This window comes from Papaver somniferum, chromosome 7 (genome assembly GCF_003573695.1).
Source record: "Papaver somniferum cultivar HN1 chromosome 7, ASM357369v1, whole genome shotgun sequence".
In the NCBI taxonomy this organism is placed as follows: Eukaryota; Viridiplantae; Streptophyta; class Magnoliopsida; order Ranunculales; family Papaveraceae; genus Papaver; species Papaver somniferum.
Genome location: NC_039364.1, coordinates 63,814,503 through 63,840,144, shown reverse-complemented (window position 1 = coordinate 63,840,144; position 25,642 = coordinate 63,814,503). Strand labels below are relative to the sequence as shown.

The 25,642-nt window shown below is 41.6% G+C and overlaps 1 protein-coding gene across 2 annotated transcripts; it reads right to left on the bottom strand.

The window, feature by feature from the left end:
* Positions 1-19,795: 19,795 nt before the first annotated feature.
* Positions 19,796-24,868, bottom strand: LOC113297471 (YJU2 splicing factor homolog). Of its 2 annotated transcripts, none has more exons than XM_026545955.1 (9): positions 24,672-24,868; positions 24,297-24,564; positions 23,279-23,428; positions 22,999-23,133; positions 22,800-22,865; positions 21,953-22,003; positions 21,764-21,871; positions 21,149-21,230; positions 19,796-20,242 (listed from the first exon to the last, which is right to left on the bottom strand). In XM_026545955.1, exons 2-9 carry the CDS (start codon positions 24,492-24,494, stop codon positions 20,010-20,012), a joined length of 1,023 nt encoding a protein of 340 aa, XP_026401740.1. In that variant the 5' UTR covers positions 24,495-24,564; positions 24,672-24,868; the 3' UTR covers positions 19,796-20,009. The 2 variants fall into 2 exon arrangements, with proteins under 2 accessions (XP_026401740.1, XP_026401739.1); XM_026545954.1 differs by having other exon boundaries at positions 19,799-20,242; positions 24,666-24,867.
* Positions 24,869-25,642: the final 774 nt, after the last annotated feature.

Sequence of the window (25,642 nt, the reverse complement as noted above, 5' to 3'; positions counted from 1 at the left end):
CATATATAACTTCGCATCTTATGTTTTCAATCAGAAACGACTTGAAAGCTTACTATATAGAAGTGGAAACAAGTCAAGTCACGTATTACTAACCGCAAGTGGAAGGGTGATGTCCTCGTTGATGTCAATACGTCTTCGGAATCTTCGGTTCTTCCGAGTAATACTTGTATGTCTCAATATTTCTAGACTTCCTAATCTAACCTAACGAAGTTGACTCTAGTAATCTAAAATATGACAACCAACATTGACATACCAACGCTTGGTGGGTTCAACCAAGCAATGATCTAACTATCCCCCATTTGTCAATTTTAGTGACAAAACTCTATTTTATAAGTAGATTACACGAATTAAAAGATACAGATATTATATTATATAATATTCTCTTAACTCATGCTTCAGACGTTTGATACCAACTTTCAACAGCTCAAAACCTGCACATATTCAAAAATAAATGATGTTGTTGACGCATTTGCACAAAAGCTTTTCTCCCCCTAAAGGAAAGCTAGGAAGATATAAAATATTACACACCAAGATGATATGTTTCTCCTCCTTAGTCTATGCTTTACTCTTCCGTTAGATATATATTTTTCAGCACATATATCCTTTCTTGGTGATTGTAAATCACCCGTATACTCCATATATTTTTCTCCCCTTTTTTGTCAAAAAAATAACAAAGACATGAAAAAAATACAAGAGCAAACCGAAAGGATCTTACAAGTTCATAAGAACTTATACAACCTATAAGATAAGAGTTAAGCATGAAGGTCTAACATACCATTTTAGATAAGTGTTGATGGTGGTTTTTAGCTTAGGGTTAAAATCGTAAAACTGTACAACTGACATGACGTCACTATGACCATTAACACATTTATTGAATCAATCAGCATGCCTACGTAAGAATTACCAGGGTACCTATTTTTTATACATGTGTCATGTTCCACGGCAGAACCCTTAGTATTGACCGACATCATCTTCGTACATACCAAACCCTAATTCTCACACCACTGTGCCAATGGCAAAACATTCCAGCCACGTCTACGACGCCAAGGCATGCCGAACATGCCAACCGCACCACTGTGCCAACGGCAAACCATGCCAGCCACGTCTACCGCGCCAAGGCACGCCAACCATGCCAGCCGCACCACTGTGCCAATGGCAAACCATGCCAGCCACATCTCCGCGCCAAGGCATGCCAACCATGCCAGCCGCACCACTGTGCCAATGGCAAACCATGCCAGCCACATCTCCGGGCCAAGGCATGCCAACCATGTCAGCCGCATCACTGTGCCAATGGAAAACCATGCCAGCCACATCTCTGCGCCAAGGCATGCCAACCATGCCAGCCGCACCACTGTGCCGATAGCAAACCATGCCAGCCGCACCACTGTGCCGATGGCAAACCATGCCAGCCACATCTTGGCGCCAAGGCATGCCAAACATGCCAGCCACGTCTACCGTGCCAATGCATGCCAACCATGCTAGCCGCACCATGCTCCAATGGCATGCCAAACCCTTGGCCCCATCATGCCAATCCAACCGCACCTTGCCTTGGCCCCAACCGTGATAGCCGCACCATGCGCCAATGGCATGCCAAACCCTTGGCCCCACCATGCGAATCCAACCGCACCTTGCCTTGGCCCCAACCGTGCTAGTCGCACCATGCGCCAATGGCATGCCAAACCCTTGGCCCCACCATGCCAAGCCAACCGCACCTTGCCTTGGCCCCAACCATGCTAGCCGCACCATACGCCAATGGCATGCCCTTGGCCCCACCATGCCAAGCCAACCGCACCTTGCCTTGGCCCCACCATGCCAAGCCGTGCGTGCCAAACCCTTGGCCCCACTATGCCAAGTCGTCCGCCCCATTTTCCTTGGCCCCACCATGCCGGCCTTCCCTATTGTTGATGGTGGATTTTTGTTTAAGGCTAAAATTGTAAAAGCCGAATTTTAATAGGCTGACATCCTGTAGAGGATAAAGCCATTTGAGTGATGAATACTTCTTCACTTTATTAATTCACCTAGAATGGAGCATGTAGCAACAATCCCTGTGAATTAGATACACCCAGAATGGAGCATGTAGCAACAATCCCGATTTTCTGTGGATTTATAGCATTATTAATTAATGCTTTATTGGCCTTGTATTTCCTGTGCTGTTCCCGGGAACCCTCACTGTTGATGCGACATCAGGACTGAGTGTTTCTCTTAACAGAGTAACACGAATCTCCGAGTGTCAATAGTGAGGCATGCACGAAATACCCGTACAGGCTATCTCTCGATGTGTTATACTATCCCGATTGAGTAAAGTCTCTCCGTGTGTTATACTAGCCCGATTGAGCACTCCTCTCGGTGTGTTATACTAGCCCGATTGAGTATAATCTGGATTGCCCTTGCTAGTCTCAGAAATAATCATGACCACGCAGGTTGGCCGCATGATTCGATAGCCTAGACGATCCTCAGTAGGAGCAGGCTATCACCACAATGACCACCAGCGGGCCCGGTTATGCCCTGGCTGGTCGAACGCATGCCTCACCCCCAAATAGCCGCCAAACGCCAGCCCTGAAGAGGATGGTCGAGCAGGCATGGAGTGGCTAGCATGCGCAAGACTGTCAAAAAATGGTCTCAAAATAAGTCGCGACCGTCCAACTTCGCAGGCACGATTGGACGACTTGGATTGTCCCGCGATCAATTGGTGAAGTGTTGGCACGCCCATTGCGGGAACACTTTCCACCTACCTGATCGGTTCTCCCACAGCCAAGCTATGGAGCAATAAACGATTGCCCAAACATGGCTAGAGTGATGCTTTAGGAAACCGTGGAAATCCAAATTGATCACAACCATCCAACTTCGCAAGCATGGTTGGATGGCTTAGATCACACCCAAGACTGTCGGTCAGGTATCACCATGTTCACCACCGGCCCAATGTGGGTCCCACGGGGTCGGACAGTCCATACGAAGAGCATAGCATGCAAATTCGTCCAGCCAAAGTAGCATGCGCGCGACCAACATAAAACCCTAATTAGGGTTTACGACATATTACATGTGTCGTAAATCGATCACGAGCGTCCATCTTCGCCATCTTGGATGAAGGGTGCAAGAATAGACTAAGGAGGTCCAGAGAGTATCTACATGATCACCGTGGGCCCGTCTACCTCTATGTCCGACCGACCAAAGCAAGGCAGGACCAGACTCCTCGATTTGTGCGCCCTGAAGGTGGCATGCCGCGCCCCTTTGGAAATCCTTTGCGACACAGGATTTCTGCCGCATATCGATCTCAGCCACTCCTCTTTACCGGTAAACTTGAGTGGCCTAGACCGCATCTTCATGGGGCAGTGAGGTATGAACATGCACACCGGCAAGCCGTCTACACGCCTGCCCGGTCGGTCCTGTCAAAAACACCTCCTATGCTTGGTTTCGACCAAGATGAAGAGTGATGCTTGCGCACCTCTTCAAAACCCTAAAACTTCATTAACGGTCGCATATGAGCGTCATATATCATCTTATCCGTCCAACTCTACCAGCTTGGTTAGGCAGCCCAGGCTAGGATTTAAATGGCCAATAAGGTGTCGTGGTGATTACCATCCGTCACTCTACCACATCATATGATCGGCCAAGGGAGGGATTGCCTGTCAACCTCCAAACTATCATTCGAAGATAGTTAAGCATGCATCTGTTCTAAGACGCTTAATCCGCGACTTACTCCGTTAAGCCTTAAGACAACGATGCTTCATACACATTGATTATATTCGATACATTACATGTATAGAGTACACACGATATTTCATGAGTATTGACTTCCTAAATAACTTAGTTATTTAACCTAGCACCGTATGCTACCTTCTGTGGGTCCCACGATCCACACAATCGAGACATCAAGCATGTCACAAACTGGGGGATACATACTGGGGTATTGGTCTGGCGGTTTACAGCGTGCAGCGTGCAACGCGCCATCACAAGAACGTGTCAGGAAGACATGGACGGTTAGTGATGATGGGAGAAGTGGGCTTATACCTGATCGTGTGACAATCACTAACACGACTCCACTACTCCATCACTCCACCTCCTCCACTTCCCACGAGAGACGTGGCCTAGGCTCAATGACTTGTATAAATAGGTTCTCCTCCCTATTTCCAACACAGACAAGACAGAAACCAAGTGTTGATACAACGTATTCAAACACCCACGAGAGATCAACCCCATCTCCTTCACTTTGTAACCGAAGCAAGTCTGGAACGACCATTTCTTGGTTTAGGCCAGAATTGTACAAATTGATCTCTCGAATCAAAAGCACTCCCATGCAGTGCATTTTTTTAGGGTTTAGATTCATTTCTCATCCACACACCCCAAATTACCAAAACCAGCAGAAATAGTTTTCACCCATAAACAATTGGAGACCACAGTGGGAGATTAATCTCTTGGTTTTGAAGTCAATTTCTTCAATACCAATTCAATTTTACTGATTTCGAAAATGGTGGATCTTAGGTCTGGATCAGCAACCAATCCTGACGGGACTAGCGCTGACAACACTCTCGGTGTTGATATCTCAATTAGTGGTGTCACCTGCAGCCAGTCTATACCATCAATGTATCTCGTGGAATTACTTCCTCTACTACCAGCACTAGCGGAGCATGAGGAGATATTCCATTGGGCGTGACACCTCCTATCACCAGAGCCAGAGCAGCCGCAAACCCTGGAATCTCTTCAAGTGTAACGCCTCCAGCCGTCACCAGATCAACTGCCACTCCTCCATCGGGACGAGGAGCTGGAGGAGCCAGAGGAGGACAACCCCCTATTACCATGGTGGATTTGATGGACAGACAAGAAGTTCTCGCTAGGGCCCAAATGGATGTGGCTACAACTCAGAAAGAGGTACTCACTTTTCTTAAGACATTAACTGATTGATTGCCACAAGAGCCGCGACGGCCCCTGGAGCCAACAAGGAACGCATTCGACGCACCCGGAAAAGGTACTTCAGCAGCGCGGGCTTGCATGGACCAGATCAAAGAAGCGATGAACGACATACTCGATCTCCTCAACAAGATGACACAAGATATGAGTGGTCCTGTCATGGAGACTCCTACACTGGGGATTGATCCTCACAACGATCCTCCTCAAGTAAATAGTTTCACTATGAACCAGAGGCCGGTGGATCAGGAAGCGACTTCTCTAGTGGAAAGTTTATGCGAACTTTTATACCTCTCGAAGAATTAGCGGGCGGAGACGTTTTCTGCAATCAACCAGAGGAAGGTCACAACCGTGCCATACATGTTACCGCAGGCATCAAGGATTCAGAGTTCAAGAGGGCTCTCATCGACACGGGAGCGTCTTCGAATGTGATTACTCTCAAGACTCTCAGGACGGCCAAGGTTCGTCCAGGCAAGATCGTACAGAAGCCTACTACAATGACATACTTCGAGGGAAACCAAACCAACACGTAGGGGTATGTCAACCTGAATTTATCTGTAGGGCCCGTCCAGTCAAAGGTGAAATTCGAAGTCATATAAAAAGAGCCAGACTACCACATGATATTGGGGAGACCGTGGCTTCATGACAGTAGGATTGCCCCTTCGACATATCACCAGTGCCTGAAAACTATGTTGAATAAAGAAGTCATTTGTATCCCTGCATCGCTGTCTCCCTATGCACTGATATGTGGAGTGGAATTGTTTGAACCAAAGCTCCGCAGGAAGGATCAGACAAAGTTCATTGCATTCCACTCCCCACGTGGGCGTCAATTCAGGAGGAGGGCATGATTGAGGGCTAAGCCCCACGATGCATTTTTGCTGACAAGGCGTTCTTCTTCATCCGGTGAAGCCGTAACCTACGCTCACGCTAAGAGGGAACGAACTTTTTGTGGAAAATCGTGACCAAAAAAGAAAAACTGACACATCGGGTGTTGCGTGGATTTCATAGACTTGAAAAAATGCTGCCCCAAAGACGATTTTCCTCTACCTAACATTGGCATGTTAGTAGACTCCATCAGCGGACACGACATGTTCTTCTTCATGGATGGATATAGCGGGTACAATCAGATAAGGATGTACGAGCATGACGCAAGTAAGACATCTTTTCAAACTCCTCTCTGAAATTTTTATTATACTGTAATGCCATTTGATTTAAAGAATGCCGGTGCAACGTATCAACGCTCTATGACGGCAATCTTCCACTGGAGCCCGATACCTCAAGGGAAGCAGCCTCAAGAAGATAAAGATGTCCGCGCGTCATGTCGAGAAAGATCTGGGCGAATCACTCTATCAGACGATGGTGCATGTCTATCGTGCTATGTTGGAGAATCTGCGCTTTTGGTCATCCTCTGACTTTGTGAAGCTGTTGAACGCTCATCTACAACAGCATCTTCCCTGCTAGAAAGAACCAGGTTTGCCAGTAATTAAGAGCCTCATGATGTTCATTACTCAACATACATCTCGCCAACATGCAATACAACCTTCAACCTTCCGTAAGCAGTTTCGCTGAAGCAGTAAGAGGAAAGCCACCGAGATACAACATCCTGCGCGTCCAAAATCGCCAACTTCAACTCTAATACCACATGCACGAATGCCACAATGATGAAACAACGTCCAAGATATTCCATATCTGGATCGACGGTAACTACACCAATGATAGACGCTTTTAGAATTTGTCTCCCGTGGAAGAAGTAGTTGTGTTACCAAAGGAGATTGCACCTGGGACTTAAGAGGTACATAAAGATCCTCCATGTCAAGAGATTCACCATATCAACGACCACTACGTACAAAAGACCCATCGGGAATACAAGATGGAGCCACGTAGACCACGCTTGGGGACTGAGGCTCAGCATGAAATTCCTTCGCCGTCAGTCAAGAACTTCTTCAACACAAGAGAGATGGTCAATCAAGAAGCATGTAATTTTCAAGCGGAAACCAAACTGAAAAAGAGGCTGCTTCAATACTCTCTCCAACATAAGCCACTTCAACGTTCCCTCGCTCCAGAAGCTGCTTCAACGCTCTCTGGGACCTGCTCGCTCCAGAAGTTGCTTCAACGCTCTCCGGGACCTGCTCGCTCCAGAAGCTGCTTCAACGCTCTTCGGGACTTGCTCGCTCCAGAAGCTGCTTCAATGCTATTTGCAGGACCCATATTCACATTTGAGCACACAAGGTTCACTTTTGAGCAAAGCAAGCACACGGTGGGTCCCACGTTCGAGCGAAGCAGGCAGCAAGGCCGGTGTTTGGTCAAGATAGCAGGGTCGGTGTTTGGTCGAAGTAGCAAGGATGACACTCGATCAAGCATATCAACCGTACGGGAAATGTTTGAAACATGTACACGATGGACCCGTGTTTGATTGAAGCATGCACATCTGCCCATGTTCGAAGCAAGCATGCTCGCATCGGGTCCCACGTTTGACCGAAGCAGGCACGCGGTGGACCCACGTCTAATCGAAGCAGGCACGGCAAGCCTACGTTCGATCAAGCAGGCGCATGATGAGTCCACGGTTGAACGAAGTAGGCGGGCCCACATGCCATCAAACAGGTGCAACAGGGTGATGTTTGGTCGAAGCATATACATGGTGGGATCCATATTCGTCCATGGTTACATGCACGGTTTTCTATGGGAAGAGGAGCATACAAGTTCTATTCCATTCTTGGCTCAAATACCCGAAGGAGGAAACCGGTCCCACCAAGGTCGTGGTTACACCCAGCGTACCCAAATGAATGATTGCAGGGCTGGTCAGAACTCCTCCAGGTAAACTTCATTTATCTTGTCTTCTTATGTGCATACTGTCACCATCTCATGCCTACCCCACAATGATGTAACCATTGTGTGCTAGGAAGGGGACTTAATATTGATGGTGGATTTTTGTTTAAGGCTAAAATTATAAAAGCCGAAATTCTAATTGTAAAAGCCGAATTTTAAGGCTAAAATTTTAAGCCGAATTTTGTTTAAGGCTAAAATTGTAAAAGCCTAATTTTAATAGGCTGACATCCTGTAAAGGATAAAACCATTTGAGTGATGAATACTTCTTCACTTTATTAATTCACCTAGAATGGAGCATGTGGCAACAATCCCTGTGAATTAGATACACCCAGAATGGAGCATGTAGCAACAATCCCGATTTTCTGTGGATTTATAGCATTATTAATTAATGCTTTATTAGCCTTGTATTTCATGTGCTGTTCCCGGGAACTCTCACTGTTGATGCAGCATGAGGACTGAGTGTTGCTCCTAACAGAGTAACACGAATCTCCGAGTGTCAATAGTGAGGCATGCACGAAATGCCCGTACAGGCTATCTCTCGGTGTGTTATACTAGCCCGATTGAGTAAAGTCTCTCGGTGTGTTATACTAGCCCGATTGAGCATTCCTCTCGGTGTGTTATACTAGCCCGATTGAGTATAATCTGGACTGCCCGTGCTAGTCTCAGAAATAATCATGACCACGCAGGTTGGCCGCATGATTCGATAGCCTAGACGATCCTCAATAGGAGCAGGCTTTCACCACAATGACCACCATCGGTCCTGGTTATGCCCTGGTTGGTCGAACGCATGCCTTACCCCCAAATATCCGCCAAACGCCAACCCTGAAGAGGATGGTCGAGCAGGCATGGAGTGGCTAGCATGCGCAAGACTGTCAAAAAATGGTCTCAAAATAAGTCGCGACCGTCCAACTTCGCAGGCACGGTTGGACGGCTTGGATTGTCCCGCGATCAATTAGTGAAGTGTTTCACGCCCATTGGCGGGCCCACTTTCCACCTACCTGATCGGTTCTCCCACATCCAAGCTATGGAGCAATAAACGATTGCCCAAACATGGCTGGAGTGATGCTTTAGGAAACCGTGGAAATCTAAATTGATCACGACCATCCAACTTCGCAAGCATGGTTGGATGCCTTAGATCACACCCAGGACCGTCGGTCAGGTATCACCATGTTCACCACCGGCCCAATGTGAGTCCCACATGGTCGGCCAGTCCATACGAAGAGCATTGCATGCAAATTCGTCCGGCCAAAGTAGCATGCGCGCGACCAACATAAAACCCTAATTAGGGTTTGCGACATATTACATGTGTCGTAAATCGATCACGAGCGTCCATCTTCGCCAGCCTGGATGAAGGGTGCAAGAATAGACTAAGGAGGTCCAGAGAGTATCTACATGATCACCGTGGGCCCGTATACCTCTATGTCCGACCGACTAGAGCAAGGCAGGACCAGACACTTCGATTCGTGCGCCCTGAAGGTGGCATGCCGCGCCCCTTTGGAGATCCTTTGAGGCACAGGATTCTTGCCGCAAATCGATCTCAGCCACTCCTCTTTACCGGTAAACTTGAGTGGCCTAGATCGCATCTTCATGGGGCAGTGAGGTATGGACATGCACACCGACAAGTCGTCTACACGCCTGCCCGGTCGGTCCTGTCAAAAACACCTCCCATGCTTGGTTTCGACCAGGCTGAAGAGTGATGCTTGCGCACCTCTTCAAAACCCTAAAACTTCATCAACGGCCGCAGATGAGCGTCATATATCATCTTATTCGTCCAACTCTACCAGCTTGGTTAGGAATCCCGGGCTAGGAGTTAAATGGCCAATAAGGTGTCGTGGTGATTACCATATGTCAGTCTACCACATCATGTGATCGGCCAAGGGAGGGATTGCCTGTGCAACCTCCAAATTATCATTCGAAGATAGTTAAGCATGCATCAGTTCTAAGACGCTTACTCCGCGACTTACTATGTTAAGCCTTAAAACAACAATGCTTCATACACATTGATTATATTTGATGCATTACATGTATAGAGTACACATGATATTTCATGAGTATTGACTTCCTAAATAACTTAGTTATTTAAACTAGCACCGTATGCTACCTTCTGTGGGTCCCACGATCCAGACAATCGAGACATCAAGCATGTCACAAACTGGGGGATACATACTGGGGTATTGGTCTGGCGGTTTACAGCGTGCAGCGTGCAACGCGCCATCACAAGAACGTGTCAGGAAGACATGGACAGTTAGTGATGATGGGAGAAGTGGGCTTATACCTGATCGTGTGACAATCACTAACACGACTCCACTAATCCATCACTCTACCTCCTACACTTCCCACGAGAGACGTGGGTTAGGCTCAATGACTTGTATAAATAGGTTCTCCTCCCTATTTCCAACACAGACAAGACAGAAACCAAGTACTGATACAACGTATTCAAACACCCTGAGCTGATTGCTTACATTATTGCAAGCCAGTTCGGTATTCTGATACAAGTCATAAACAGCCAACACCTCCACAATCTCAACACCTTCTTCGCTTCCCTCCCTAAGATCAACCCCATCTCCTTCACTTTGTGACCGAAGCAAGTCTGGAACGGCCATTTCTTGGTTTAGGCCAGAATTGTACAGATTGATCTCCCGAATCAAAAGAACTCCCGTGCAATGCATTTGTTTAGGGTTTAGATTCATTTCTCATCCACACACCCCAAATTACCAAAACCAACAGAAATAGTTTTCACCCATAAACACCTATGCGGCTACCAAAACGAAGGCGTGCGACGATCAACGACCACCCTTCAATCCTATATGCAAATCCTAGTTGTACAAGGTCGCCAAACAACGCATGGTAACCTTTGGCCCAAAACCCTAATTTTGGCCACGCCAAACCGCGCCAAGGCATGCCATGCCACATGTGCCAATGGCATGCCAACCACCTTGTCGCGCCATACCATGCCGGCCTTCCCTATGCGGCTACCAAAACGAAGGCGTGCGACGATCAACGGACACCCTTTAATCCTAGATGCAAATCATATCCGTCCAAGGTCTCCAAACAACGCATGGTAACCTTTGGCCCAAAACCCTAGTTTTGGCCACGCCAAACCGCGCCAAGGCATGCCATGCCACACGTGCCAATGGCATGCAAACCACCATGTCGGCCTTCCCTAACCGGCTGCCAAAACGAAGGCGTGCGACGATCAACGGTCACCCTTCAATCCTAGATGCAAATCCTAGCCGTCCAAGGTCTCCAAACAACGCATGGTAACCTTTGGCCCAAAAACCTAGTTTTGGCCGCGCCAAGGCATGCCATGACACATGTGTCAATGGCATGCCAACCACCTTGTCGCGTCATACCATGCCGGCCTTCCCTATGCGGCTACCAAAACGAAGGCGTGCGACGATCAATGGCCACCCTTCAATCCTAGATGCAAATCCTAGCGGTCTAAGGTCGCCAAACAACGCATGGTAACCTTTGGCCCAAAACCCTAGTTTTGGCCACGCCAAACCGCGCCAAGGCATGCCATGCCACATGTGCCAATGGCATGCCAACCACCTTGCCGCGCCATACCATGCCGGCCTTCCCTATGCGGCTACCAAAACGAAGGCGTGCGACGATCAACGGCCACCCTTCAATCCTAGATGCAAATCCTAGCCGTCCAAGGTCGCCAAACAACGCATGGTAACTTTTGGCCCAAAATCCTAGTTTTGGCCACGCCAAACCGCGCCAATGGCATGCCAACCACCTTGCCGCGCCATACCATTCCGGTCTTCCCTATGCGGCTACCAAAACGAAGGCCTGCAACAATCAACGGCCACTCTTTCATCTAAGGTGCAGATCTTAGCCGTCCAAGGTTACCATCTAACGCATGGAAACCTTTGGCCCTAATTTGGTCGCGCCTAAACAAATCCAAAACCCTAACTTTTGGCCGCGCCTAAACTAGGCCATATTAAAGCCATACTGATCATGCTTTCATGTCACTGGATACCAAACGAAGAGTTGCAATAATCAACGGTTACCTTTCCTCTTAAGATGCAAAATCTCGACCGTCGAAGGTCACCACCGAGCCGGCAAGTCTCTCAAGATCAACTTGCCAGACAACAACAACGTGCTACATGTTTTCCATGAAAACACTCGAGACATCAATGCATGTCACAAACTAGGGGATGCTCATTAGGTATTGGTTTGGAAGTTTACAGCGTGCGGCGTACACTACGCCCGTTATAAGAAAGTGTCATAAGGATGAGGCGGTTAGTAAATACAGGGAGTAATGGTGAAACGCTTTCTTTTGTGGAACATCAATTCCAGGCGTTACCGGTAACCACCTCCTCCCATTTACTCACCCGTTTTCCATTTCTTAATGAGACCAGAGTACGTTTCACTTCGACTTGTATAAATAGGGATTACCTATTTCCACCGAACAACAAGTTCAGGTAAGGAGCATACAACACTCAGAAAACATTTGCTAGCTTTCCATCTGTTAGCTTCCCACTTTCTGATACAAGTCGTAGAAAACAACTACTCTTCCAGAATCAACTATTCTGGTCTCAACACTTTCTTCGCTTCCCTCCCCAAAACCAACCCTTCTCCTTCACTTTGTGACCGAAGCAAGTCTGGAATGACCATTTCTTGGTTTAGGACGGATTTGTACAGGTTGATCTCTCGAATCTAAATTACTCCCTTACAGTACATTGTTTAGGGTTTAAATTTGTTTCTCACCCACACATCCGAAATTACCAAAATCAGCAAAAACCATTTTCACCCTCAAACAATAAGCAATACTAAAACCAAAACTACCTAAGTAATTTGTTTTAGCACCTTATCAAGGAAACAATTGCCCGAAGTAATTTTCGCTTTGATTTAAGAAGTCAGAAAAAGAATAAGAATTAACTTCACTGCTTATTAGGATCCAATTATTCATAAATCATTGTACATCATTTAGACAAGACAAAACTAGGTTAACTAGTTTTCTTATCAAGGGTCCGATTGGACTTGAACAATCATACCTCATTTTGGTAAGCCTAAACTAAGATCAGAATTAACTTAGTTTTTGTTATCAAGAATCAATTGGACTAAAACAATTGAACCTCCTATTTTGTAAAGCAAAAGCAAGAATAGGAAATTTAAATCAACTTTTCTTGATAGGAAAATCATTAATAAACATAAATAAATCGTTACCTCGTTCTTCAATATGACAAACTAAGATGTAAATCAAGTTTTCATATCTTAAAAGATATTATCAAAATAGTTATTCCCTCGGTTTCCACAGCCACTCTCCCCACAAAGATATGACGTTTAAGCATCAATTCAATATAGAACTCTCCCCCTATGAGTTTTATTCCCTGCAAGACAAAAGAATAGCAACCAAGACAACCTTTACCAGAGAAAGGTCGACAAAGGCTTTTACGTTACCAATGTAAAAATATAAAACCAAAATTTATATGTATACTGCATACACAATTTATGAAACATAAATCAATAATAGTATAATTTTGACTTCACACATGAATTTAATCATATCTACTTATGATCATTCGAACTCATGTTCTTATAGGTTGGCTTGCACCAAACACAGATTGTTAAATCTTCCGTGTTTGTCTGCTTTGATACTATTAAAATGACGAGGGTACCAAATACACCATAATATTTTCGATATAAACCTATAAGTCTTATACCTTGCGTGATCTAATATAGACAGAGATTGTCAAGAAGATAGCAACCACAAGGTATACACTTGGTATATAGTTGCTAGTTCGAAAGCAAACCTTAACTATAGGGATCAACCCAAGTGTTTGAGATTAAAGTACAAGTACAATTACTTTAATTGTAACTTAAACAAATTATAATGCAGAAATAAAGTAAAAGCACACAACAAGATCATATAACGAGGAAACCGCAAATGCAGAAAAACCCTGGGACCTGACGGAGCTAGGAATTTAAAATACGGGGGGAAAAGTGAAAAACGTAAATTCAAGGGGGGATGATAATGAATTTTTTATTAGATATAGTGGTAAATGTAAATGGTATTTAAGAAAACACAAAGCATTCAGAGGCGGGAGCCACCCTTGGCATCTATATAGCTCCGTCCCTGGACTAGTCCAGTTTTGAATACTCTCATAATTAAGTCGCTATACAAAGACAATAGCAACTTCGTATAGTTGAGACCAAGTAAACTACCCCTACTTACCTAGTTTCCTCAGTATCCCTGCGCCTACAACCAATCTTTCCAGCGCACGTGAATCCTAAGATAGAGTTAACTATCTTAAGTTGCTTCAGTCTCTCTGAAGACTTTAAGCAATAAACCCTTTAGATCGTCTTCCAAACAGTAAAGGACTAATCTGTTTGGTAACCACACTCCTATCTCAGGAAATCAATCAGAGATATGTATGTTGAGTGTCACAAAGGAATTTCTGTTTAAAAATCAATTAAACTCCTTTGTCGGGTTTAGATCTTCCAAATTTTGGATTAAACAAGTTAACCAGATCGAGTCAAACTGAACCACCAGATTCGGATACTAAAGAGTACCACCAAATAATAGCTTGTCAATCTAAATACGACTAGTTAATAATAAGTCTATCAAAAGATAAACTAGATTTATTCAAATCCCAGCCGATCAAGTTTGTGCACGAAGCAAATCACAAGAACGAAACCAATAAGGAAAATCTTCTTGTCTACAAATCTTCAATAGTTTTATGTACCTGCACAGTAACAAAGTTGATTCCTGACTTATGATCGATCCCGCACAGAACGGATCCTGTTAACAATGGAAGATCACGGGTCAACGTCAAATTATTGATCTATTTGAGTGACCTTATGTCAGAAGAGAAAGCTCTCAAGAATAATCAAACTAGACGAAATCAAGACTTAACAACCGTTAGTCAATCAAATCAATAATTGAAAACTAAAATAACAATCCAATTCTAGTTTCCTACCAACGGTACTAGTAGATGCTTCTTTATCCCAAAGAGGTCTTTAAACTAGCGTATGTAAGAGATATCTTCTAATTAGGTTACTCTTGTCTCCAAGATAGTATTATGGGAATACTATTAGTCGGCTACACCAGAAACAACAAAGATGAAGTTTTCCTGTCTCAAGATGAGTTTGTAAGAAAAAAAAACTTCACTATTTGTATACCAAGGTAGTTTGGACTCCGAGGAATTTCAATAACCCAAGATATTCTTAAGATATGCAATAAAGCACCTAAATTTGGTTTTGTCTGATTCCAACCAATATCCAAATGTATAACCGATATCTTCATGGATAACTAAATATTAGCTAGCACTTAACTAATATATCTTTCCTTAGATATGTTTTGATTACTGGTAAAACAAAACATATTAATTTCGAAAATCTCAAAAATATTCTCTGTTATTTCGGTTTGGGATCTCACCTTGAGTATCAAGGAATATCTATGAACAATTAAGAAATAAGATTTCAGCACATGTTCAAATTACTCATTATGTCGATATCTTGAACTTTCTTATTTTGCAAACTCAATTTTCAAATCACACAAACCTAAAGTGTACGTGACTTAAAGAAATCTGTTTTGCCTATTGGGACCGGTTCTACCATGACTCATAAAACAAGTTAGGATCGGTTCTACCTTGACTCCCAATATAGTTAGGGATCGGTTCTACCTTGACTTCCAATATAATATAGGATCAGTTCTACCTTGATTCCCAATATAGGTTAGGATCGTTCCACCCTTAAGATCTTTAATGAAAAACGGACCATCAATCCTTTTGATTTCCTTTCGACTACAAAACAAGTTCGTACATCTAATTCCTTAAACTCATGTAATTAAACATAGTTTTTGGGGTATGAAATCAAACCTATGTTCACTACATAATCTAGTAACGGGTTACAAAGATTATTTCGATATCGCAATTACGAAGTTCAAAACATAAACATTATGCTTTGTAATTCAATATACCAATATAAAGCACTTATCACTATTGATATATTGTTCTTTAAGACTTTGATCTCAATATGATGGTCAAGTATATTATACTAGAGTTTCATAAATATAACTTCGCATGTTATGTTCTCAATCAGTAATGACTTAAAAGCTTACGATATGGAAATGGAAACAAGTTAAGTCATGTATTACTAACCTTAAGTGGAAGGATGATGTTATCGTTGATTTCGATACGTCTTCGAAATCTTCAGGTCTTCGGAGTAATACTTGTATGTCTCAACATATCTAGACTTCCTAGTCTAACCTAACGAAGTTGACTCAAGTAATCTAATCAAGCGACTTATGAGTTTTCATACTAAAATATGACAACCAACCTTGACATACCAACGCTTGGTGGGTTCAACCGAGCAACGCTCTAACATGTTTTCTAGTCTTGAAACTCTTTTGTTTAATTCATTGTGATCCCGATTTTTCGCCTTTGCCAAAAAAATTGATAAAAACTGGGAGAATTATTAAGTAATATCTTATTACATTACATATGGATTTTCGGAGCATCAAGTAAGGGGGAGTGTATTATTATCTATAGGTTTGCCTATTTTGCAAAAGAAGTAAGCATTGACTAAGTGGGAGAACATATCACCATAGTATTGCTTCGAAGTTGTGGTGCAATTGAACTTTAAGGAAGGTAACAATACTATGTCTCTGTATAAAAACTGATGAGTGGAGTGTGATTACCGCAGTCTAACAAATCTCTTTTTTAGTATTCTCATAAGTTGTTATCGCTATGGATCTTCAACAACAAAGGTGCTAAACGAACACATGCAGAACCATCGAAGAACTTGAAGTACGAAAAATTCAAGACGTGTGTTGACGAACCAAGGAAATCAAGCATAATGGATTGAGCTGAAAAGTTTATTTATTTTGATGTATTGAATAGTTTTGTCACTAAAATTGACAAAGGGGGAGATTGTTAGAGTAATGTTTGGTTGAACCACAAGTTATGCTATCTCAAGCTTATTGGCAATATTAGATGATCAAAACTATATCTTGATTTTTAGTCTACTAAGTCAAGTCTCGGACTATGTTAGAATTTAATAGTTGAGTATCAGACATCACGCTCGAAGACTGAAGATCGATGAAGACATTTGGAGAACTTCTTTATCAGGTATGTAAAGACTGAATCATTCTATTTTAACCCCCATCGTACCATTCTATCGGTTGAGACGATGTCGTATGATTTTTTGGATATTTAAAAATAAGAAGTTTCGAATCAAGCTTGTCTTGTTAAAAATATTGAAATATGATTTTAGCAAAGATGCCCAACGATCGTTAACAATATTAGTTCTAAGCAATTTATTGTTTGAATTAATTTGTGGATCAATTGAAAATTGTCCATGTAAATGACTTTATCACGTGGGAATGTTTCAAAACATCATAAGAGAGAAATATCGAACATCTGATATTTCTACTTAGGTAGGTTGGCGAACCAGCTCGCAAACCATATATATATGAGTTTCAGAAATACATGAAGGTTGGCGAACAAGTTCGCAAACCGTGAGTTCAGTTGGGAACAGTTCACGAACCGTTGTGAACTGATTTTTTGAAGTTGGTATTATAAGCTAGTAGTTGGTGAACCCGGTTCATGAACCATGGTCAACTAAGTTTGGTAGTCTTGTAGGGTTGGCCAACCCTGTTCACGAGTCGTTGCACCCTGACTCGTGAACAAGCCTAACGGTTCACGAACCGTTATACAACTATCCTAGTAGATTTCAATAGATGCTCAAAGATTTATATTTTAATATGTTTAGCATTGCTAGAACTCTTTCAAACACTTCTAAGACTTCATTGATCACTCAAACACTTATATGTGTGCATCATGATTAAACTCTTAGGTGTTTAAATGAACATCAAATTTCCTTAGTTCTTTGGCATACTTGCCAAACTGAACAGTCACTGTACACGGTTCCGGAACCGGTTCCTAGTGTATATTCTTATATTGTATTTTCAAGACCTAAAAGTGTCTCCTTTATTCCCAAATTATCTTAGCTTGAATCCTAAGCAACCCCTGGTCTGTGAAAACTATAAATAGAGATGCCCTTTCAACTGGGAAAATCAATCCCTGACACTTTGTGTCCTAGTTGATTCTAGAGTCATCCTCTATAGACCTAGGTTTCCTATGAGAAACATAATTAGGTTTACGACTAAAAGACTTCGCTTTGGGGATTCCCAAAGCCATGTCCGACTATCTTTACCTTGATAGTTCGTGTATCCTGATCCTGGTTTTCTGTTATCGAGGTTTTCGTAATCTTATTCGGGCAAGATAGATAGTAATCGCAAAGTTCTCTTCGTCTCAGACTTTGTGATTCCTCAAGATAGATATATGAAATCTGATCTTAATTGATCTTTTGAAGATTGTTCTTGAGAGGTGGTTAAGAATATAGGCTGCTCTTAGGGAGTCGTATGTTCCGGACTTGTGAGTTTTGCCAGCTTTGTCTGTTGCAAACAGATTTCCTCGCCATAATCTTTGACCTAAACGGAAATCAAATATGCTTATCTGTTAGAGGCATATTGGTGTCAAAAAGTCTACACTTCGGTGAATCAACTCTTCGGTTGTAAATAACGTCAGCTAAGAGAATCAATTACGTAGAGCCTTGCAAGGTTCAAGAGACATAAGGAGCGCGACTGTAACTGAATCGCCTGGAGGGTGGATTCGGTCTCAACTACATTCCAGTCCTAAGTCTGATAGTAGGCAAGTGTCTGTAGAGGCTTAATACAGTTTGTTGTTTAAATCCGACGAGGTCCCGGGGTTTTTCTACAGTTGCGGTTTCTCGTTAAGAAAACTTCTGGTGTCTTGTGTTTTTCTTTTTCTGCATTATATTATTTATCTTTATAATTGTATTTACGCAAGTTGTACGCATTCAATCTAAGTAGATATGTCCATCTAATTGTGATTGATTACGAGACTCGTTTATTGTAGAATTTGTATCTTGAAAGATAGATAACAAGTTTAGTTACTTGGCAGAATTTCGATTGTATTATTTGGATACAACTAAATTGATCTTGGATATTGATTTTTGAGATCGTCCAAGCCTCTTCTTAACAATCAGGTTCACGGACTCTTGTCTATATACATATTGATTGAGAAGAGGTTAGAGATATAAATTCTATATACATATTGTCATGGTTTACTTGCAATTGTATTAGGTTTTGTCCATACAGGTTGCCGAACGAAAAAGTTGGTGGTGTACTTAGTACCCCTGCGTTTTCAATAATTGTACTTGTGTTTGATAAATGAAAATTCATTTTTACATTCATGCTTAAGTTAAGAATTAAGAAATCAAAACATATAAACTGGATTAAAATTGGGCAACACTCTTAATATTTCATAACAACTTCCATATCAGAACTCTTTTCCGTTGTTGCAGAGCCACTCTGCACCACACCTTTGTTCAAGGTCCATCAGGCTTTCACCACTCCTCATGTTTCGAGCCGCTTGCATTATCAAAGCAATATACTTTTTGACATTCTTAGAAATTATGTTGAACCGATCACTCAGCACCATCGCATAATGATTGTTGAGGTTGATTTGGCACACTAGCTCTTCAAATTTCAGAAAAATGCATTCCCAAAACGGCATGGCTTGGAGTGCGCCATCAACGATGGGATGATTAGTAAACACAACATAATTTCTGCAAATGCATTCATCTTCGGCGGTACTAAAATTTCAACTATGTGCTCTTGTTTGTTTTGGCACATTAGCTCTTGTATCTTCTTTATTTCATTTTTGCATAAATTTTCAGTAGCATGTTGCTCTTTTATGAACTGGACCATGTTCATATTTTGAAAAATAGAAAATGCTAAGAAAATATGAAGATGGTGGGAGTTGAAATGAAATTGAAATTAGGTATTTGTAGGGGATGGATTTATGGACGTTGCATCACATATACTGGGCAATGTAGCTTGCACCGGGCGGCCGAGTCTTTACCGCTAGCAGCCTACACTACACTACACTACACCGGCCGGCAGAGACTAGACCTTGCCTCGCTAAGTGGCAAATTTGCCACTTTGCCATACCCATAGTGGGTGCAAAAGTGGCAAAACCCGGGGCTTTGCCATGCCCATAGGAACCGACCTAAATAATGAGAACACTTGAAATGAAATAATAGCTAGTATTAAAGTAAGTTAGACAATTATATCAATTATAAAGTAATAATTCTTTTTCAAACACATTAGTCCTTTATTCTGCTCCCCAAGGTGTAAGACTGGGCAAATTCGCCAAACCCCGCCAAACATCCTACTACTAAGAAGAGAAGAGGGCTAAGTCTCATCAACATGAAAGATGAGGACTATGAATCTAGGAACACTTTCAGTCGCTTTCGTCAGAGTCATAGCTTTGCAATAATGACTGGAGTCCCGTGCTTTCTGTTGCATCTTTGGCTTTAGGCTCCGATACATCTTGATTCTTCGACTCTTCTCTTGCTTTACCCTTTTCCAAGGTAGTAGGTGCCACTAGCGGCTTCTTCTTGACTGATATTCTAACAGTGGAAGATTTGTAGACGAACTTCGGCTTGTTTGCATCCTCGGTCCCACCAGATTTAACTGCCCACAGCAATAAGGAGAAAAATTAGTACAAATGGACAAGGGATAAGGGGCTTGCTTAGACTTCAACTCTGCACCGACAATAATAAACGTAGAAATTATCAAAAGAAGGAAGACTGCATTATGTGATAGAAAGACAGTCTAGTATGTCAGTTCTTATATGGAAGGAAGGAAAGAAACAAAAAGCCCTCAATCAGTAAAAAACCAACAACTTTCCCAGTTAGAAATCCTTTTTCTAATATACAGTATTTCACAGATTTGGCAAAAGGTGGTAATCACAACAGCGCAGAACCGGATACATCGCCGATGGTCATACATGGCAACACAGTTGAAGAAAAAGGCCACTATTGTTTCCTGAACATGTAAGAAAAATATTTTCTTAAAGGAACACCTCTTACTCTCTTTAAAAATATAACAACATATGATTAGATCTTTCGAAAATATAACAACATATGATTAGATAAAGGATAAAAGCCTGTACTTGCAGCATTCGACACTGGTTTCAGTGAGGGAAGTGGATGCTACACAGGCCCCGTATAATAGTTGTTTAGGTGGTAATATTGAGGTAAAACAGATGCAACCCTAAAATAACAGATAACACAATAGCTAGGTTAACCAGGACTATAGTAAATTATGCTTTGGGATGTATCAAAATAAACATGCTTAACATTAGATTAGTTGTACTCACTTTCAAACAAACTATACTGGAAATAAGATTTTAACAATAATAATAGTAAGAAAAAGAAAAAAAGAAGATGTCACTACTAGCCTACAAGGTTTTGAAAACTGTAGATGAATCTAGCATAAACTTCCTCTCGGGTTTGCTAAAATTTATGGTTCAGCACTCAGCTGTACTAATACCATTTACCAATACATAACTTTTTATACAAGCTCAAGCCAGCTTACCTTTTTTACTGAAGTTCTCCGCAACACTGTGCTTTGTCAACGAATCTGTTGGAATCCCAAGATCTTCAGAAATATTTTTTCTCTGCCAAAAAAACAAGATTCATGGGGTTCAAGGGCATGATATTTGTAGGTCTGTTATACAAGTACAAAACTACTTCTAATTACATAATAACGTCGGAACACAATACATCTACTAGGAGGTATTATAAACATAAGAAAATGATTGTTCTTCTGAGGCAGGTCATCAAGATCGAAAGGAAAGGGTTATTGTGTACTCACAGAAGTTGATTGTAAGAACAGATAGAATATCATGAGGTTTGCCATTTAACAGCAAAAAGTTGTCAATTTTATTTGTCTCTCTTCCTTCTTCCATTGTACGGTTATTTTTTATCACTATCATAGCTTGTCAAATGCAAAAAGAGATGAAAGGAAAGTAAAGGAAAGGAAAGAAAAAGAAAAACTATGGCCTGATGAAGTCCGAGGTCACCTGTGAACATGCATTCTTTACCATTGATATTGATAATGACAAACCATTTTGCATATATGCCAACTACGAAAACAGAAAGGGAAAAAATAGAATACATCTCGTACAGAAGGTGAAAAAAAAAATCATACCTTCAAATCACCATTAGAAGTTCCACCACTCTTAGTAGGAAGCTGGTACAGGTCATCTTCATCAACATCTTCATCATGGATCCTCCGAACAACTTCTTTTGGTGCTTGCTTTATCATTTGACAAGGATTCTTGTGAGAAAAACAATGTCACAAATAAAATAGTAACATAACAGTAGAAGTAGTACTTACATGAAAAATGGATTTTATGAGTGCTTCATCCTGTGCCTCCAGTTGCCTCTCCTGCCAATAAATACATAGAGACAGGACGATAAGAAAGAAAGGAACACAATACTTAGTTTTGTCCCTAGAGACTGAAATTCATTCTCTGTTACCTAGGGAGTACAACCCATAAAACTCGAATATCAGATTATGATTCATGTCAGTTACTATGCTTAAATCTTCTTATACTAATATAAAGAAGAGAGGTATTTTGGTTGGTCACAAAAGGACAAAATTGCTTTTGTAAAATTAACATATTTGGAAAGCTCTTTGAACTACCTACGTGACGAGTACAAAAAAGAACATTAAATCTTATGTTACGAAAAAAATATCATCGTAATCAAGTTTGGTGTTGTTAAAAGAGTAAAATTCAAGCATGTGCATCGCACATGTGGTTTGACTAGTGTTGATAAAAAGGAGAAGAAAATGATTGTCCACAAAAGAAGATGAAGTATCAGTGCTTATATGTGAGATCAGTTTGCACCATTGCTTCCAATGTTCAATACAATGTTCAGCTTAAGCAGATTCATTCTCTGCTACCTGACTACCCAATCGCATTCTACCGAGTCTGACTCTACCTAATTGAATGATTAAGAATAGTAGCAGACATAAATATGACGCCATTTAATAGCTATAGGCTTTGCTTATTGGAAAACAGAAAAAAGAAGGGACCAATTTAATTATATGCAGAAGCACTCAAACTGCACTGTACCAAAGCGCGAAAACATATATACTGATAAACAGACAAGCATAACAAATATGGAACCACGTTTAACACTTGAATTTCATTTTCAAATAAGCAACATAAATCTTGTACCTTTTCCTCAGCGGTACGCTGCAAGGCCTCAAGCATTGCATCTACAGTCACTGTAGCCTGTAGAGACTGAAATGGAAACAAGAAAAACAAGTAAGGATAAGTATTTCTTGATTTAGAAGTTGTCTAATGAAAATTAAAAATATGTGAACACCGTAAAGTTTCTAATAAGTAGCATTCAAAATTTAAGATATTCAGGTACCTTCCTAGACTTCACTTCATCCAGAGCAGCAAGTATGTCCATCTCTCTCTTGGAGTCCAGTGTTCTATTTTCCAGAGATTTCATTGCATCTCCCATCTCTTCCTGATCCCTTTTCTTCTGATCCTTGTCTGCCTCCTAATGGAATAAGGATGTAGTAGTCAGCAATGATACCCTGATGCAAGTTTCACGCAATATCAACAACGGACGCACAAACACATGAAGTAATCATGTATCCCTAAAAAGCAGAGAAAGACTCAGTAGCATAATTATAAAATCTCACCTCATTTTCAGCGCGCCAAGGCTCAAAATTACGAGTTGCCCCCGACTCAACAACATAGTCTGAATTCTGTGGATCAGTCTTCATTGTCAATTCTGCTGAGCATCTTGTGCATTTGAAGTAGAACCTAAAAATTTGGATTCCCAGATACGTCTGCACATCAGAAGGAAAAAAATTTCCCTTAGTAGGTTATAAGAAGGGTTTGAGTAATTCTGTGATTAATCCAGGAAAAACAATACAAACGCATATTGGTTTCAAACAGGTCCAAGGAAGTTAGGAGATTTATTTAGATGACCGAGTGATTACCTATGATTAAGATTAACTATATTTCGAAGTGAATCCTTGAGTAAGAGGATAAACAGAAAGAAAAGGAAGAACAATTTCAACAATAGCCAGATAAGTAAGTTTGTCAAAAACAAGAAGTACAATTCATACAAGTTTATTATATTCTATAATGTAATCCATGCTGTGATGTTGTGTCACAATGTGCTGAAAGACAAGGTGAGGTAGCACTAACTGGCCATGGTAAAGTTTGACATTCTCTTGCATAGCATAAAAAGAAATGGAACAATAATGAACAAGGCTTAGAGGGATAATCTTATAACCTTGAGAGTGAATGTTGTAATGGTGTTTTTTGGTCTATACTTTACGATTAATATTCCAATATGGATACAAAGAAGAGTTATTGCTGTTTATCAAATATGACTCTTTAATAGCGAAGTGGAGCAAACAAATCAACCTACCCTACCCTAACCATCTAAAACATGTAAACCAGCTAGATGATGCAATTAACGCACTCCTTAAAAATTAAAACAAGGCGACGTAGGCAGTCATGAAGTACAATCTTCACCAAATTCAAATATGTGTTGCTATTTTTAAGGTACTACTCACCTGACTAACACACTAGAAGAGTGAAATTTGAGTTCAACTTATTGCTCATCAAACAAGAAGCACTTTGTCATGTTAAGCAAGTGAAAGATAATATGATGGAAACAACACATGAAAGATAATAAAACTTTACCTCCCCGATTACATCTTCTTTCCGTGAATTAAACTTGGTTCCCATGTAAATGTAATTCCCACAAGTGTTGCAGCGGATGCTCATTGGAAGCATCATCCTAACTTTAATCTGTTGATTCTTGGGTTGCTTCCTCCTGGGTAACTTTGCAGGATCAAAGTCTGGCGGATAGTATTTGTTTAATACTTTCCTTTCTCCCATCTTTTGTTGTTTGGATGCTCAAAAGAAAAATTAATATCTACTCGATATTGAGTTGAATAGGTAGAGTTCTCTGCAATAATACGACAAATTATTAGTTTTATCAAAAACCCTAAAAAGATGAAAAAATCTTTAATATGTTGGATTAGAACGAATTCGTCTTCTTGCCCTTACACTGACCAACGAGGGATGGTGTGAACAGATGCGAAAAAAAGCCCTAGAACTGCAAATTTTACAGTAACAATAATGGAGAGTTCGATACTTGTGCGCTAGTGCCCCTTACTCTCGTTCTCTCTTTGTTCTGTTTTTGACCTAAAAACTCGAAAAGGGAGAGTTCGATACTTGTGCGGTTGTGCCCCTTCCTCCCGTTCTCTCTTTGTTCTGTTTTTGACCTAAAAAATTCGAAAAGGGAGAGTTCGCTGCGTTAGAGCAAGTCTGGTGAAATCCATCCATCTTCCACGCCACCTCAGCACTTGAAACTGTGGATGGAAGCGCAATTGTAATGGTGGAATAGTAGAAACGCTATTCTTAATGGAGCTAAATAAACGCAATTAAGAATTGAGCTAAAAAAACGCAATTAAGAATGAAGATTTTTTTTCGGGCGTTACATTTCAACAACTCATTTTAAATCTATGGATAAAAAAAACGCAATTCTTAATGGCGTTTTTTTAGCGTCAATCTTATTTGCGTTTAGCGCTATTCTTATTGACGTTTAGATGGATTCCACGAACCCTTCCACCAAACCATGGAACCCTCCTTGAATTTTTTGTGGAAAGCCCCAACTTGGAAGCCACTAGACTTGACATTCCATGGTTTTTCCACGCTTGGAATAGGTTGGATTCCACCATAAGACTTGCTCTTAGTTGCATCATCTAGCAAAAAAGGAAAATCTTGGGACTAGGTGACGGTGGGTGAGCACCTAAGGCCGGTTCGTTAGGGCATGCAAAGCCCAAGTTTGCCACTTTTCCACCCACTATGGGCATGGCAAAGGGTAAACAGACCCCTAGTTTGCCACTTTTACCACTTAACCAGGCGAGGTTTAGGCCGGTTCCTATGGGGGTGGCTAACCCATCCATTTTCCATTCTAGGTGGCCTGGTAAACCGGCTGCGCCACTATGGGAAAATAGTTAAGCGGTCGAGTCTCAACCTTT